Source organism: Nuphar pumila, chromosome 6 (genome assembly GCF_984573655.1).
Source record: "Nuphar pumila chromosome 6, dmNupPumi1.hap1.1, whole genome shotgun sequence".
Classification (NCBI taxonomy): Eukaryota; Viridiplantae; Streptophyta; class Magnoliopsida; order Nymphaeales; family Nymphaeaceae; genus Nuphar; species Nuphar pumila.
The window spans coordinates 4,953,554-4,970,869 of NC_143254.1; the positions used below are offsets into that span (position 1 = coordinate 4,953,554).

Sequence of the window (17,316 nt, forward strand, 5' to 3'; positions counted from 1 at the left end):
CTTTTTGCCCTTTTTCTTTTTTTAAGAAAGAAGAGAACCTTTTGCCCTTCAGTGTTGAGTTCTGGTGCTGGTCCCATGTTTATTTTTAACCTTTTTTTTTTTACTTTTGATAGTTAAGTTGGGGAATAAGCTATGTTGCAAAGATACGGCGACTACGCTCGAGTTCGATATGTGAGTTTGAAAAAAAAAATTGCAAAATAAGATACAAGAGACATTTTTTTTAATTCCTTAATCAGTAAAAACTATGTTTTCATATTTTACATCAAAAAATATCTTAAATGAAATATTATTTAAAACATTTAAAACTACTTAAAATACTAAAATAATGTCTGTATATGTCATTGCATGTGTAACTCATGGCACACACTCTGAATGGTGTGCCACGGAGACATTACCAGATCCAAGCCCAAGGCATTCAGTTCTGATAGTAGGACCCAAGGGGGCATTTGATAAGCCATCATCGGTACACCCACGCAAACGCAGTACACCCCAACGGAACAGCGGAAGATGAACAGACATGGACGCACTGAAAAAGAAAATTGGGGCACGTGGACAGTTCATCCTGTCCTGGCTGCAGACAGTACATGAGAGTACATGAATGGCACCAAACTTTCAACAGAGCATAAAAACTCTCTCTGGAAATAGTAATACACTGAACATCCGAAATTTTGCCTGTGTAAAAACTTACAATTTAACATGAAAACTGTCCACCAACAAAGCAGTACCCATTTAACTTAATCTCATTTTCACCATCAACTTCCAAAATGGCATCCATGAATCTCGAGCTTCCCACGGACCGTGATCAACTGGCCAGTAGCTCGATCTTTGAAATGGTAACAAGGCCTTCCTTTCTCTTCTATTTTACAGCATTGGACATGCTGTTTGACTAAATCTACCTGCTCCATTCCAAATCAGCAGCAGATTGCTGCTGTGAATTTGTCCAACGAACAGAGTCCTCTGGAGAAATAGTCTCCGCAAATGCATGCCAACCCATAAGGTATGGCAAAATGAACTGCGGCCAAAACAAGAGATCTTAAATTACTGTTGAAACAGTGCATATAAATAACATATGATCTAACTAGATGCATACCATGGATCAGGAGTGGTAGAAGTCATCTTCATTTTTTTATTTCATAGGAAAAAGAAAAGGCACGCTTCAAAAACTTTTAAACTTAATAATTTGTGTAGTAGGAGAATTTCTATGAAGAATGTAACTGAAGATACCCATGAAACATGGGAATAAGGGTCTCTCACAATGATCCAAGACAAGGTAAGAGCTGAAGTTTGAACCATGGTTAACACTGACATAAAAGTTGCAACTGAAAACAAGAAAGCAAAGCTACAAAGTCAAAGAAGGTAATAAGGCATCCTTCTATAAAGGCAGTAAATTTGAATGTATGGAATATAGGAAACTATAAGACTACACCTTACCAAGACCAGGTGTTCTCAAACAAAATCAATGAAGACTGCAACGGTGAGCATTTTTTAAGAAAATTCGGCAGCACCTTTTTTTTTTACGGAAAAAGTGGTACGCTCTTTTAAGCTCCGTGAGTAACTTTCCAAAAAATTCAGCAACACCTCCTCTCTTTGATGGATAAAACCTACAGTTATTCGGGGATAGATGTGCACCGTTGTAGATACTTTTCATCCACCATGGTTTATTGAAAACTCAGGCCTTAGTTAGGCCATATGCAAGTGATTTAAATGTTTACGAAAAAGGAGTTTTGCTTTTATACATTATATATGTATCTATGTATGCAGATATCGGTGTATACGCACACATAATGTGTACATGCATGCACATTGCATACACTTTTTTTATCTTTCCAGTTGTAGGACAAACAGAGAAATTATATTAGTGAGAACTGCACAAAAAAACACAAAAATCAACCATTGAGCTTTTACTAGAAAATCATATGAAAATTGCACAAAACAACCAACATATTGAAAACAAAAACTTGAGGTTTAAGAAGATCATGATGCTCACATTGCAAGCTGAAACAAGAACGGTGAACTCTGCCTTGGTAATAGGAATATAAATGTTCTCATCCACATTCATTATCTTATTGGAAACACCTACATAAGATGAAAAGGACATAATATTAGCAATGTTGGGCACAAGAGCGCAAAGAGAATGATTTCAATGCATAAAATACAAGAATTGAAATATGAAATGAGCAGGAAATGGTGATCTACTTTTGCTCTCTAAAATAACAGTTTTTTAAATACCAGCTTGCTACAGTGCCACACTATAAGATGAAAAATCTTAAAGGGGGAGTGACTTTCTCAAATGTAGCTTTTTGTCATTTACTATGAGTAAAAGTGGCCCAGTATTTGGCAATAAGCAAATTTCCCACTTTTCTTTTTTAACAGAAACTATAATAATTGGGTTTCAAAAAATTCTAGTTATCTAGATTTCTTTTAATGAAGAACAAAAGAAAATGAAAAAACATCTCCACAGCCCTTGAGAATACTACATCCAACAGTTAGGCTTATTTTTCCTTGCTATCAAAATCAACTTTCAAGGACTTGTAAGATAAAAATTTGCATATGACATTTTTGTGGGTAAGTAATTACTTAGGTTAAAGAAGTAGCCAGTGCCATCTGGGAAAGGCTCTACCTTTAGAACTTTTCTAATCTTTCCCTCATCTCTGCAACACATGGAACAGGGTAGGTTAACTAATCTATGAAAAACAAATAACTCTATGAAAAACAAATGACATATCAAATCCATAAATAGGAAGAAATTAATCACATGGAATAACATATAAAATAGAGGAACTGGAAAATGAGAAAGAGGAAACAAGAGTGGCACTACAACTTGAAAAGTTTTGAATCTCTGATAACACAGAACTCTTTTAATCTATTAAAATGAAAAGGCCATATACAAAAATTTGTACTAAAACCTAAGTCACACGGACTCGGCTAAAAGGTCGATGCGGACTGTACCCGACACGGGTGCGGCTTCGGACACGGAGCGGACACGGTCAACTAACTGTCGGACTCTGTCAATGCACCGAGGCCGAGTCCGTCCACATTTTGGACTCGGTCAATGCACCGAGGCCGAGTCCGTCCACAATTTGGACACTGTCAACTTCAACCGAGTCTATTTTTGTTCATTTTTTAGGGCAAAAGACGTATAAAAACTATAAAAAAAAAATCGATCTTTGATCGTCTTCCTCCTTTATGTGTTATATTTTGGTAAGTTTGTGTTGTTACTTCAATAGAATTATTTTTTTATTTTTGCTTTAAAATTTATAATCTTATTATTGTTATATATATATATATATATATATATGTGTGTGTGTGTGTGTGTGTCACAGGGATTCGGCTAGTAGGGTGCCGCACCCGCGTCGACGCGACGCGGGTGCGGTCAACCCGACCCTGGGTGCAGTCAACGCACCCAGGGTCATTTTGGTCCAATTTTTTGAACTTTAAAAAAAAATTGCCAAGAATTTTTTTTTTAATATATGTCACAGGGATTCTCCAACTAGGTGTTGCACCTGCACCCAATGCGGTCAACCTAACCCTGGGTGCAGTCAACGCACCTAGCGTCATTTATGACCAACTTTTGGACTTTATATATATATATATATATATATATATATATATATATATATATATATATATATATATATATATATATATATATATATATATATATATATATATATATATCAAGGTTTTAAAACCCGTGACTCGGAACTCGACTCGTTCTTTATTGACTCGTGACTCGGCGGGTCAACTCGGTGACTCGGACCGGGTTTTGTTAACTTTTGATTTTAAAAGAAAAACAATATATAATTTGTCTCAAACCATGTTTTCCAGTAAACATATAGTCTAAAGAGTTCACAATAAAAAATTGCAAGTTCAGAGTAGAAAAAGTACAAACTTCTTTATAACAAGGTCACATGGAAAGATCAAGTTACATGAAGAAACTTCTTCATAACAAGCATGTCTTTGGTATTCAATGAAGGCCCCATGTAACTGAGTCTAGAAACATACTTAAACTCAAGTTTCTAAATAGAATGGTTTAGGAATTTCAGCTAAACTTCTCCAGAAGACACCCTAGCTTTTGTTAGCTTTCCTTTGATCCTTTCTAGTGATCTCACCTCATTGAGAACAGCAACACATCATCTTGCATAAAAAGCCAGATTGAATTAGTTGCAACATGGTAAAACAACAATAAGAGAATGAATCACCAGAAGAAATTCCAATTATGACCAAGGGAAATGTTGTCACATGGATACATGTACAAGCATACTGTACAAGATCAGCACAACTGGTATGATATGGGTGTTTCTGTCAAAAAATAAGGATGACGGGGTACAGATTGTTATGCACAGGTGTGATACAGACTTTGTACAAAAATGTATTTTTATATACAATGAAGGATATGATATGTGTTCATAAAACAACACTCAAAGGCACCCAACACCAGAACATGAAGTACAAGCACCGATACGTGTATGCTTCACTTTTTTGTTAGATCTTTGAATCATTTTTTTTGCCAATATGTTTAATCAACACATAAAGATTGATAGATTATTGTATCTTTGAACTGGTTTGTCTTGTAATTTATTATTTATTATTAAACTGTTATTTTGAAACACCCAAAAAATCAAATTTCAAATATCCCAGAACTCGGCCGAGTAAGACCGAGTCAGGCCGAGTCAAGGCAAGCCGAGTCAAGGCAAGCCGAGTTTACCCTGCTGGGTTGACTCGCTGGAGGGCCGAGCCGAGCCGAGTTGACTCGGCGAGTTTTAAAACCATGATATATATATATATATATCACATGGGTGCGGGTGCGGGGATGCGGCACTTCCAAAAAACCCGGGTGTGGGGGTGCGGCAAAAATATTATATATATATATATATATATATATATATATATATATATATATATATATATATATATATATATAGCCGTATCTGAAAAGAAGTCATGTCGTCATTGTGTATATGGCTGACCCGATCCACTTATATAATGGGTCGGGTCCAGATCCAATTAGTGTTCTAATGTAAATTAGCATGTTGTTAAGGGGTATTTCTGTACCCTAGTTTTATACTCTTAAGTTTTAAATAGAATGAAGGTGCAACCACGACTGACTGACGACCTTTTTCTGAAATCCCCTTTTCTCTCTCTCTCTCTCTCTCTCTCTCTCTCTCTCTCTCTCTCTCTCTCTCTCTCTCTCTTTTGTTCGATGACAGGCCTGCACAGGAGGATGAGGGCTCCCTTTTAAGTTTTAACACGATCACGTAAATCTGGTACATCAGGATCGAGTTCCATCACATTCGAGTTCCATCAGCCGAGTACATCTGCCGATATCACTGTGACTCCTCTCCTTTCTTGCTGTGAGAACACGATCACGTAAATCTGGTACATCTGGATCGAGTTCCATCACATTTGAGTTCCATCAACCGAGTACATCTGCCGACATCACTGTGACTCCTTTCCTTTCTTGCTGTGAGAAAACTCGACCTCTGTGGTGACGTAAATCTGTTTTTTATTTCAGATCATTGTGATTCCTTGTGATTACTTTGATTTTCTACAATCTGCACTTGTTAATCTCTGTTAATCTGTGATTCCTTATTTTAATCTCTGTTGTTTTCGTTGTTTCTGAAGTTATTCATATGTCTGTTAGCCGAGCTCTCTGCAGCATTTTCTTTGTCACCTGTCAGTCGAGTGTCCTGTTAGCCGAACCCTCTGTTTTGTTTTGTTTTGTTTGTTTTGTTTTGTTTTTACCTAAGTGTCAGTTCAGATTTTCCCTCAAATGGATTTTACTCATGGGCAACCATGTCTATCCTCAAGTTTTTTCGGTCAACTAGTTTCTGAAAAACTGAATAACCTCAATTTCTTAACCTGGAAAAGACAGATCATCCCATTTATAAAGAGTCAAGATCTCTCTGGTCATCTGGATGGATCGGTTTCACCTCCTCCATAATTCCTTTCGCAGGAAAAAGCGGACGATAAAGGAGAACAATCTGTTGTTCTAGTCAAGAATCCAGAATATGTTGCTTGGATGAAAAGGGATCAATCGCTAGTGGCATACATCACTTCAACTCTCTCACAAGAGGTCCTTATTGCTCTTTCTGATGATTGTTCGGCAAGGGAACTGTGGGATACGCTAGTTCAAACATATTCTCAAATTTCTAAGGCAAGAATTATGTTTCTTAAGCGAGAGTTTCAAATGCTGAAGAAAGATTCCATGTCCATTATGGAATACCTGAATAAAATGAAAAGCATCACAGACCAACTGGCTCTTGTTGGGTGTCTTGTCAGTGAAAAGGATAAAGTACAACAAACCTTGAATGGATTGGGGCCAGACTATCATGTTATGACGACAACCTTACTATGTTTACCAGAACTTCCAAAGTTTGAAGATCTTCGTGTGAAATTATTACAATATGAGATGACTCTGAAAGGATCTTCTGAAGATTCTCATGGGCATTCAGGAACACAAGATGTGCTGGCTATGGGAATGAGTTATGGTCGAGGACAAGGAAGTTCTTTTCGAGGAAAAGGAGGCCAAGGGAGAAATACCTATGGAAGTCGTGGCATACTTCCAACACCCAATATGCAAGGACAAAGACCCACTCTCACATGTTTCCTATGCAACAAGAAAGGGCACATTAAAGCGAATTGTTGGTTTAACCCTCAAAATAAAGGGAAAGCTCCACAAGCTGAGGCTAGGAAGGATGGAGAAGTAAAAGAGTTGTTGTTGGCAGCCTTGGCAGGATTGAATATGAAGCAAAATGACAAAGGAATTTGGTATGTCGACTCCGGTGCAGCTACTCATGTCACGGGTGATGTAGGTAAACTCTTGTCTCTCACTCCTTATGTTGGTAAGAATAGCATAGTCACAGGGGATGGATCTCATCACGCAATCTTACATACTGGAAATGCCATTATATACATGTCAAAGTCCTCTCTTAAACTTCCAAGTGTCATTCATGCACCTAATATTCAAAAGAACAATGTTTCTGTCTCAAAACTTGTTGATGATGCTAATGCTTCAGTTGAATTTACTTCATCTTCTGTTTATGTCAAGGACCTTCGCACGAGGAAGACATTCGCTGAAGGAAAACGATGGGGCAATATGTACATCTTTCAAGAAGATCCTTCCTTCATTCATTCCAACTATTCACCCTTGAAGCCTCACCAACATCAATTTTTTGATCCTGAATTTATATTTACTATTTCTGAATGTAATAACCAAGACTTTGGCATAGTCGTCTTGGCCATTGTGGTCGCCATTTTATTGAAAAACTTGTCTCGAATAATCTCATCCCTAAGTCCAGTCTGAGTTCAGAAGTCGTTGATACAAAGTGTTCTAGCTGTCATTTATGTAAGAGTCATGTTTTACCATTTACTTCCATTAATAAAAGAGCTTCAAGGCCATTTGAGGTCATTTGTTCAGATGTCTGGGGTCCTGCCCCACTTACTTCTCTTTCTGGCAGTAAATACTATCTTATCTTCATTGATAGTTACTCACGTTATACTTGGATATTTTTTATGAAGCACAAATCAGAAGTCTCTGGATTGTTCCAGAGATTTCATTCTTTTGTTCAAAATCATTTCTCTACCAACATTCTCAATTTTCAGTGTGATGGCGGAGGTGAATTCTCCTCGAATGACTTTGTTAGTTTCCTTCAACATAATGGGATAAAGAGAAGAGTGTCTTGCCCGTATACACCTCAACAAAATGGGATGGCTGAGAGGAAGCATTGACACATTGTTGAGACTGCAATGAGCATGATGCACGGGAGCAACCTCCTTGTATCATTATGGACTGAGGCTTTTCACTCCACAGTTTATGTGATAAATCGATTGCCCATGAGTATCTTAGAAAATAAGTCACCATATTTCTCTCTTTTTGGCATAGAACCTGATTATCATGAATTATGTGTGTTTGGATCTGTTTGCTATGTTCACATTGACAGCTCACTCAGGCACAAGTTTCAAGATAAAGCCTTAAAATGCAGGTTTATAGGATATGCAGAAGACTACAAAGGGTACAGGTGCTATGATCCTTTGAGTAAGCGTGTCAAAATATCAAGGAATGTAATCTTTGATGAAATGAACTTTGATGGTCAGGATGCTAATTCAATCTTTCATGCCGATAACTCAAGCCCCAGCATTGAGGTATACTACCCATGGTTAAATTCGGAACTATTTTCCAATGGTAAAGTAGACTGCCCAGAAAATTGCAGTCAGAAGGAGACACATGAAGAATCAGCCAATGAAACTCAAACGGAGGAGAATGTTACACATGACTTGGAGCCAGCAAGGTATAAGGGTATTGTGTACACCCGGCGAGAGAAAGAGCCCTCATTCATTTCTTGCACGAGTACAGATCCATCTGGACCATCCACTTCGCAGACGATGGATATCAGAAGATCCTCACGGATTCGACATCCGCTTGACAGGTGGGTAAGTTATAAAAAAAATTCACTGGATTTTTAGTTATTCTTGACATCCATAAGTAAAGAGGATGAGCCCCTCATGTTCTATCAAGCTGCGAGCTCTAGAAGATGGGTAGAAGCAATGAATGAAGAAATGGAGGCCTTACATGAATGTGGGACATGGAAGATTGTACCTAAACCACTAAACAGAAATGTTGTTGAGTCAAAATGGGTGTACAAGATAAAGTATAAACCAGACAGGAGCATCGAAAGGTATAAGGCTAGACTTGTAGCCAAGGGATTCACACAAGAGGAAGGCCAAGACTTTGATGAAACTTTCAGTCCTGTAGTCAAAATGGGGACCATTCGCATTGTGTTGAGTCTAGCCATTAAACATGGATGGACATTGAGCCAGCTGGATGTAAAGAATGTGTTTCTGCACGGGGATTTAAAAGAGGAGGTCTACATGGAACAACCTATTGGATATGCAGAACGAGACGCCAAAAAATATGTATGCAAGTTAAAGAAAGCCCTCTATGGTTTGAAACAAGCTTCTCGTTCCTGGTTTGATAGTTTTTCTCTAGAAATACAACGGCATGGCTTCTCTCGGTCCCTTCTAGATCACTCATTATTTATTCACAATGAACAAGGAGTCACTACTCTTCTATTAATATATGTTGATGACATCATCATCACAAGGAACTGTAAAGTCACATTGAGCAGGTGAAGAAGTTATTAAATCAGAGATTTAAGATGAAAGATTTGGGAGAGCTGCGATATTTTCTTGGGGTAGAAGTTGATAAAAGAAATGATACACTTACCCTTACTCAACACAAATACACGTTGGACATTCTTAGCAGAGCAGGCATGACTGATTGTAAGCCGTTAACAACTCCAAGTGTCATTCATCAGAAACTGAGTTCAAAGGAAGGGGATATATATAGAGATCCCACTAAGTATCGCAGCTTAGTTGGCATGTTGCAATACCTGACTTTTACTAGACCTGACATAGTATATTCGGTTAATCAGGTATCCCAGTTTATGCATGAACCTCGTATGTCACATATGGAGGCAGTCAAATGTATACTTTGTTACCTGAAGGATACAGTTGGCGATGGGCTGGTATACAAGAAAAGAGACTTAGATCCAAGCGGGGATCGTGAGAGCCATGAGATCGTCACTTATGCTGATGCTGATTGGGCGGGTGATCCAGACGAACGACGATCAGTATCCGGTTATTGCAGCTTCATTGGGCCAAACTTGGTATCCTGGAGCAGTAGAAAACAAAAGGCGGTTGCTAGATCAAGCACTGAGGTTGAATACAGATCGATGGCCACTGCCACGGCCGAAGCTACATGGATAAGACATCTCCTGACAGAAATGGGAGAACCGATTGCTCGATCACTGTTGTTGTGTGACAATCAAAGTGCCATCAACATGTCCTTCAATCTCATCCACCATAGTCGAGCAAAGCACATTGAAATAGATCAACATTTTATTAGAAAAAAGGTTGAAGACAAAGAGATTGAGCCCATGTATGTGTCAACTGAAGAACAAGTTGCTGACATCCTCACTAAAGAGTTGACAAAGGATAGATTTTGGTTTCTGAAAAACAAGTTGTTCATGGTTCAACACCATGCACAACTTGAGGGAGGCTGAAAAGAAGTTGTGTCGTCATTGTGTATATGGCTGACTCGATCCACTTATATAATGGATCGGTCCAGATCCAATTAGTGTTTTAATGTAAATTAGCATGTTGTTAAGGAGTATTTCTGTACCCTAGTTTTATACTCTTAAGTTTTAAATAGAATGAAGGTGCAGCCACGACTGACTGACGACCTTTTTCTGAAATCCCTTTTTCTCTCTCTCTCTCCCCTCTCTCTCTTTCGTTCGATGACAGACCTGCACAGGAGGATGAGGGCTCCCTTTTAACAGTATCCCCATGTCCAAAAATTTTTAAATTGCTCCGCACCCGTGTCGCACCCGTACCCATGTGACATAGACTAAAATAAATTAGATGGCAATGCAAATTCCAGCAAATATGCTGGTAGTGCACCAAATCCACAGTCATCTAACAATTTAAGCATTCAAATTTCAGCAGAAAATATTTCTTTGACAATGAAAAGTATGTTCTTAACACGAAGAACAAATAAGAAAGGTCCCTTGCCAAAGCACCTTATCTCTCTTCTGTAAATAAAAATTTGTTGCAAGGTCATATAAAGGTATGCTGGTGCTCTGGGTTCATTTGAGGCACATTGTGTTGAGAGTATTTTGATGGGGGATTAGATGAAACAATTTTAGTCCTTAATCATTATCTCTCCTCTCTCGTGCTCTTCCACCCCTTCTTCCCTCAACTTCTCCTAGAATCCTAACATGATGTCACTACATCAAAGGTTGCCGAATTTCTAGGGCTATTGAGGAGCACCATCTAAGTTCATCTGAACTCAAAAGCACCATTTGATATCCCTTACATCAGCATTGATCTATTATCCCCACCTTTTGCTCAAATCCTTGTTACAAAGGTTAAAGGGTGTGGTTTAAGCTTTTTTAAAACATTTTTCCATAGTTTTTCACTTGTGTGTGTGTGCACAATCTAATGTACTCTTAAGTTTAAAAATAAACCCATGCACATCCGCTCATATCCCATGATCATGAAGGATAGCCACTCAAATTCATGGCATCAATTTAGCACCAGATGTCCTCACATATAGCGCTCTTCAGAAAGTATGAGATATATTTTCTGCATAACATGCTACAGTGTAATCTATGCATGACTGGTACAAATTATGAAACACATGCAGTTGAAATTATCAGAAAGATCAATAACTATTTGCAGACACTGTCATAAGAACATTAGCCCAAACTTGAGCAATTTCATTCTACAAACTGATGTTGAAAGGTACAACTCTATAAAGCTAATACTATTATTTTCCAAATAGAAGCAAATAAGATATAAATGGTACCCTTTTCCTTTAAATGGGTCGTGAAAAAATTCACAAGAGTCCTTCATGCCAAGGCTGATCAGAGTTCCAATTTCAGTGACTGAAAGTGAGAAGACCTACATGAGAAATGAACAACAATAACATAGTTGTTATATTAAAAAATAAATTAGTGGAAAATACAATTCTATATGTGACATACAAGTACCATATCTACCATCAAACATAATCTAAAAGCCTCCTTATACACGTCATATGGAATCTCAAGAACAAATCTTGAAGTTTATATCCTCATATATGCAATTAAAAATAACAGTGCAACACATTGTGCACTTCAAATCATGGCACCTAAGCTTTCTTTTAAAGGCTTTGGTGAAGATGCTGGCCTAGTTGTCCAAGAAAGGAAGCACAATCAGAAAGCATGGGAAGAAAGAAAAAGTAGCTTCTGGATCACATAAAGTAAAGGAAATGAGAAGCAACCAGGAGGTCCTTATGAAGTGATTTGAAGTATTTTATATTTCAGAAGGAACCAAACTATCATGGTAAATCACACTAGCTTTAAGATTAGAGATTGATTACCTAAATTCATGAAATACAATAAAGTCAAATTTAAATTAATAACATACACAGATTTTATTGTTTTTCCTACCATACAATTTCAATATATATATAGTCACTAGAATATGAGAACTACCATGTGAACTGGGCATTTCCAACACTTTGTTTGCAAATCAAACCCTATAGATGTGTTTGGCATGGTGAATTTGCTAGGAATCAACTGTTGGATCTTGTATTTTTGATGAAAAATACATTTTTTTTTGGATGCTTGAATACTTATGAAAATTATGAGCTAATGATTTTAAAGCCTTAAAAAATCTTGTTTATGCCATAATCGGATGATTCAAGAGCTAGTCCTTATAAAACAAAACATGTAGATCACACTCATACCATTAGATTTAAGAGAATGAATAAAAAATCCATGAAAATCGTGGTTCACGTGGTCTCTCTCTCTCTCTCTCTCTCTCTCTCTCTCTCTCTCTCTCTCTCTCTCTCTCTCTCTCTATATATATATATATATATATATAGATATAGATAGATAGAGAGAGAGAGAGAGAGAGAGATGGGTAGGTGCTGAACCCGTGCTTAATCGTGCTGACCGTCCATCGTGTGCGTTGATGGAAGGTCAGAGCGCAAAAAAAAAACACTAAAAAGACATTGTTTGACACAAAAAAAAGACCCTTTAGCGGCGCTTATGAAGTGCCGCTAAACATCAAAAGGACACATGCGGCATTACAAATTTGTAATGTCGTGCATGTCTCTTTTACCTTATTTTTACCCATTTTTTGCGCATTGACCATCCATCAACGCATGTGATGGATGGTCAGCGAGATTAAGCAGGTGCTCAAGCACCTAATCATCAAGCACCTACGCATTTCACTATATATATATAGGGAAATATTTTAGTCAGGTCCCATTTTTGTTAGGTACCAGCAAAAAATGTGGTTGTAGGTGTTTTTTGTCGAATCTGAACCTGTAGATGTGTTCACAATTGTTTATTTACCAAGGAACACGTTTTGGATAAAAAAAAATTATCAAAAAAATTATAATCTTCTATCATCAAATTTTAGTACAATATGAGCCGTTGATTTTTCACCCCTCTTAAAAAACAAATATGTGCATGAAAAATACCTAATTGAATGCATGTTAACTATTAAGTAAACTATGATAAACACATCTATTGGTTTAGATCAAGCAAAAAATCACCTGCAGCCATGTTTTCTGCTGGGACCTAACTTGGGGCCGAATGAAAATGGGACCTGATATATATATATATATATATATATATATATATATATATATATATATATATATATATATATGAGAGAGAGTTTCAATTTAATCAAGATGTGTTTCCTTCTTTTTCTTCCTGTTAATTTTGAACCGTTGGAAATTAAATGCAGAAAGAAACCAAGCTTGGGCAACCTAGAGACTGGCATGGCTCACCTCATTTACTCCCTATAAGGAACATCACAACGGGATTGTTTCTAATAGAGATCTAATTTAATTTAAGCTTTTTTCCAGATAGTTTCTACTTCACAAAGTCTAGAATCACGAGTGTGCTCCTAGTGGGTACATAATGACATGCATATTCTTCTTATGCTGTGAAGATATGACAAAACACTTACAATTTGTCTTATTTTTCAAAAATGGATTACCAACAAAGTACTTGGGTTTTATAAAAATGAACTTTCCCCGTTAAAATAACACAACTATGGTTCCCACTTCACATAAGATAGGAGTCACAAGTTTAGTTGTAAAAGAACTTTTTCTTTTAAACAAACTGCAATCCATACACTTGGAAGGAATCACCCAAATATGCTTCGATGGCAGTAACATTGTTGATACATAGACACCTACAATAACCAATCTAGACATGATATGCTGCACCGTTGATTTACACTGCTAGAGTGCTGTCTGATATTGGATCATTTGATTTCCAAAATAATGAAAACTTCATCATGATAGCTGCTAAGGGAAAGGGACGGAAGAATCAGTTAATACACAAAGTCTTTCTTTACAATGCACACAAAAATTTGCAACATCTGTTAGCAAAAAGACCAATTTGTACGTGATATACATAGAAAAGCAACAGGCGTCATCTACCTTGAAATGCAAACCATTGTCACAAAAAGATTGCTATCAAGGGTAAAAAGGACGAGCACACTAATATATATATATATATATATACACACACACACATTAGAAAAAGAAACCAGGCACCTACCTGTTTTCTGCTCCAGTCATATTGTCGAGTACCAACTGCAGGGGCAAACTGTAAAATCACAGAACCCTCCTTTGAAAGTTTAAATGCCCCTGACTGCATACAGAATATAAAGGTTCCATAAAAATAAGCACTGTTCATTTGTGTGTGTGTGTGTGTATATATATATATATATATATATATAGAGAGAGAGAGAGAGAGAGAATGTAAAACTTAAAATTGCTTCTAGTGGCATTTTGGGTTGTAACTTCAAAAGTAAAGATAACCAGGTGGAGGTACAAAAGTGAAAATAAAGGTTTCCCATTGATTGCTAAACCATTATATAGTCTTTATATGCAATAAAATGGCATTCCATCTTTCAGATTTTCCAGTTAGTGTTTTCATATATTACTTTATGACTAATATCTTTATTACAAGTTGAAAATAGATATAGTAATGTCCCAGGTTGGGCAGTCAATAGACAATAAGGATCCATCTTTTATATTTTCCACTTGGTGTTTTCATATATTTCACTATAACTAATATTTTCCATTTTTCATTTCATTTTCACATCAATCCTCAGCATATAGCTCATATAAAAAAAATGAACCAAGTTATTGCTTACCATGTTATCAACTTTCATTAGATATGCACATAATTGAACACTAATTCCTCAATCAACTCATTAAATTCTGAATAGGAATTAAGATTTTTCATTTTCTTAATCTAAAAATTTACAAAACATTTAAAAACAAAAAAATACAAAATGAGAAACATCAAACATAGAATCTCAAAAGACCTGAACAGCAAAATTTTAAGAAAATCTTCTTAATCCCAACAATTTAATGGAAAAGTCACAAGATTTCTACGTAAAACCATTCCGCAGGATTTACAAAAAAATTGTGGAAGTTGCCCATTTTTATTACCTCGTACTGCCAAGGATTCTACGACAAGAATAAAGATACTGGCAAAATCCAATGGTAATAACCATCTTTTACAAAACCTCTACATTGATTCAATCACAAAAAACCTAAAAGTACAACAAACATAACTCTACATAGTACATACATCTAAGGAAGAAAATTCTGGTGTCCTTGGTTCTACTGTCAAGGCAGCTTTCCCTTTGAAAATGGAATGTCCAACGAACACTCTTGCTAGTGAACCTATAAGAAAAAATGAAAATTAAATAAAAAATAGTGGCATTGTTAATTAACCATCATTAACAAAAACTAAAAGAAAAAAACAAAAAATGGAGGATAAATGCCACATGATACAGCATAAGAATGACAAATTCATTTTGCAATCTACATTTGGGAGAAATGGAAAAAACAGTTCCAAATCAAATGGATAAATACAAAACTAACTAAACCAGACCAATTTAACATTAAAGGAATCCAAAAGGACAGATAATTTTCTTATAAATTCCACTACGTAAATCAACTATCAACAAGACAATCACCATCCAGAAGTAGAAAACTAGGAGCGACCCAAGATAGGTTGCCCAAACAAAGGAAAAAAAAGGAAGCAACTAATCACGTGTATTTGTAACAAATAGTCTGCAAATTTGAAGAAGTTTAGTAGGGTGGAAATGAATCATGTTTGGTTGGACCTCTGATCTGAATTCAATGATTTTTATCTGGATACAGATCACTAAACTAAGATCTGAAAGGTATTCAGATCAGATTCACATTTACATAGGTTTGTTTCTGGATTTAGAGCAGATACGGATGAGTGTTTTATAATGGATATATGTTCTGATTCGTATTTAATCGAATCGAATCCAATCCCCCCTTCAGCCATATGTATATATTTGATTGAGTTGGGCCCAAATGGACCGAACCCAATACACCCACCCAACCCCCCTTTAGCCAAATAAAATAGGTCAGATCCAGGTTAGCTCTCTCCCCCTTACTTAATCCCCTAGGGGGGGGAGGAGGTCATTTTTTAAAACCTCAGCACCCTCTTTTGCCCCACCCTGAATCTCTCTCTCTCCCTGAAATCTCACCCTTGTCCCGCCCACCCTGTGCCTCCCACTTCCACCTACAGGGACCCACGACACTACCCTCCATTGTGACGCCGTGGTCGTCTGGGCAGTAGTCGGACGATCACTGTCAACACCCGGCAGGTGTTTCTCCCCCTCGTCAGGACCCTCCTCGCAAGAGCTCTCCCTCCCTCCTCGCCTAGAGCCACCTCTCCCCGGTAAGCTCTCCCTCTCACTCTATTTTGGTTTGGCCGGATGGAGAGGCCAAGCCACCTCCACCCGACCCTTTTTTTTCCTTGTCATTGCCCTCTCTCTTTCTTTATCTGAGGATGGCAGCAACAGCAGGAGTGTGTTGTCATCGTTGGGTGGCTGGCCGGAGGGGCTGGCTAACGCCGCCTCCTCCTACTGCCACCACCCCTCTTCTGCTCTTTGTCGGCTGGTCACGGCCACTGCCTCAATCGATTGTCCAGAACATGAATCATAAGATGGATAGGTTGACTTACGAAAACACCAACCTAAGACGACCTGGTAACAAGATGGAATGCCATCAAGCCCACCCGGGTCAAATGTGCCTCTAGGATCCTGTTGACTGTATCTTTTGTGGTGAGGTGGGGGCATTCTGTAGAAGAATGACAGCTTAAACAGGGTCACGACAAGAGGCAGTTGGCCGCGCAAAGCCTTAAGGATGAAACTTCCTCCATAAAAGGTTCCCTGATATACCTGGACTGGTTGAGATCTCATCAAACTCAACAAGGACACGAGGTGACAGGTTGCCCAACTACTCACCACATTATACGCCAACGCCCCCTTACATGCTTAGATCACCTACTGGCACTTCGACCTTACCCTCCTCTCCTCCACGCAAGGTTAGGCGCACAAGTATGGTGAGAAGCAGTGTTAAGCAGTAATCAAACCATAGTTAGGAGAGGTAGAGAATGTTAGGGTTTTGGTTCTTTTTATGGAGTCGGTGAACTCTTATTCCGATAGGTTTTAACCTTCTGTAAAATCAACCAACGGTGTTGGGTTTTGTAAAGTGTTCTTTAGTATATAAAAATATTGTCTTGTTTACCACGATTATTTTAACAAATCCTGACTTAGTCGTCCTTTGGTGCGAATAAAAGTTGTCGCGAAGTACGAATGGCGAATTGACTGACGAATGGTCTAAACAACGAGGATTCATCATGAATTCTCTCAACACCTTGGGCAATGCCATTCAAAGCCAAGTTCGTG

The 17,316-nt window shown here is 37.6% G+C and overlaps 1 protein-coding gene across 1 annotated transcript in view; it reads right to left on the reverse strand.

Annotated features, from left to right (window-relative positions):
• Window positions 1-591: 591 nt before the first annotated feature.
• Window positions 592-17,316, reverse strand: part of LOC149833719 (single-stranded DNA-binding protein WHY1, chloroplastic-like) — a 36,587-nt gene continuing 19,862 nt past the window's right edge. The window contains exons 2-7 of the mRNA XM_090010969.1: window positions 15,174-15,268; window positions 14,130-14,222; window positions 11,369-11,463; window positions 2,578-2,651; window positions 1,988-2,076; window positions 592-1,012 (exon numbers count right to left, since the gene is read on the reverse strand). Coding sequence (XP_089867095.1) covers window positions 893-1,012; window positions 1,988-2,076; window positions 2,578-2,651; window positions 11,369-11,463; window positions 14,130-14,222; window positions 15,174-15,268 — 566 coding nt within the window. The 3' untranslated portion in view covers window positions 592-892. The remainder of the gene's footprint in view (window positions 1,013-1,987; window positions 2,077-2,577; window positions 2,652-11,368; window positions 11,464-14,129; window positions 14,223-15,173; window positions 15,269-17,316) is intronic.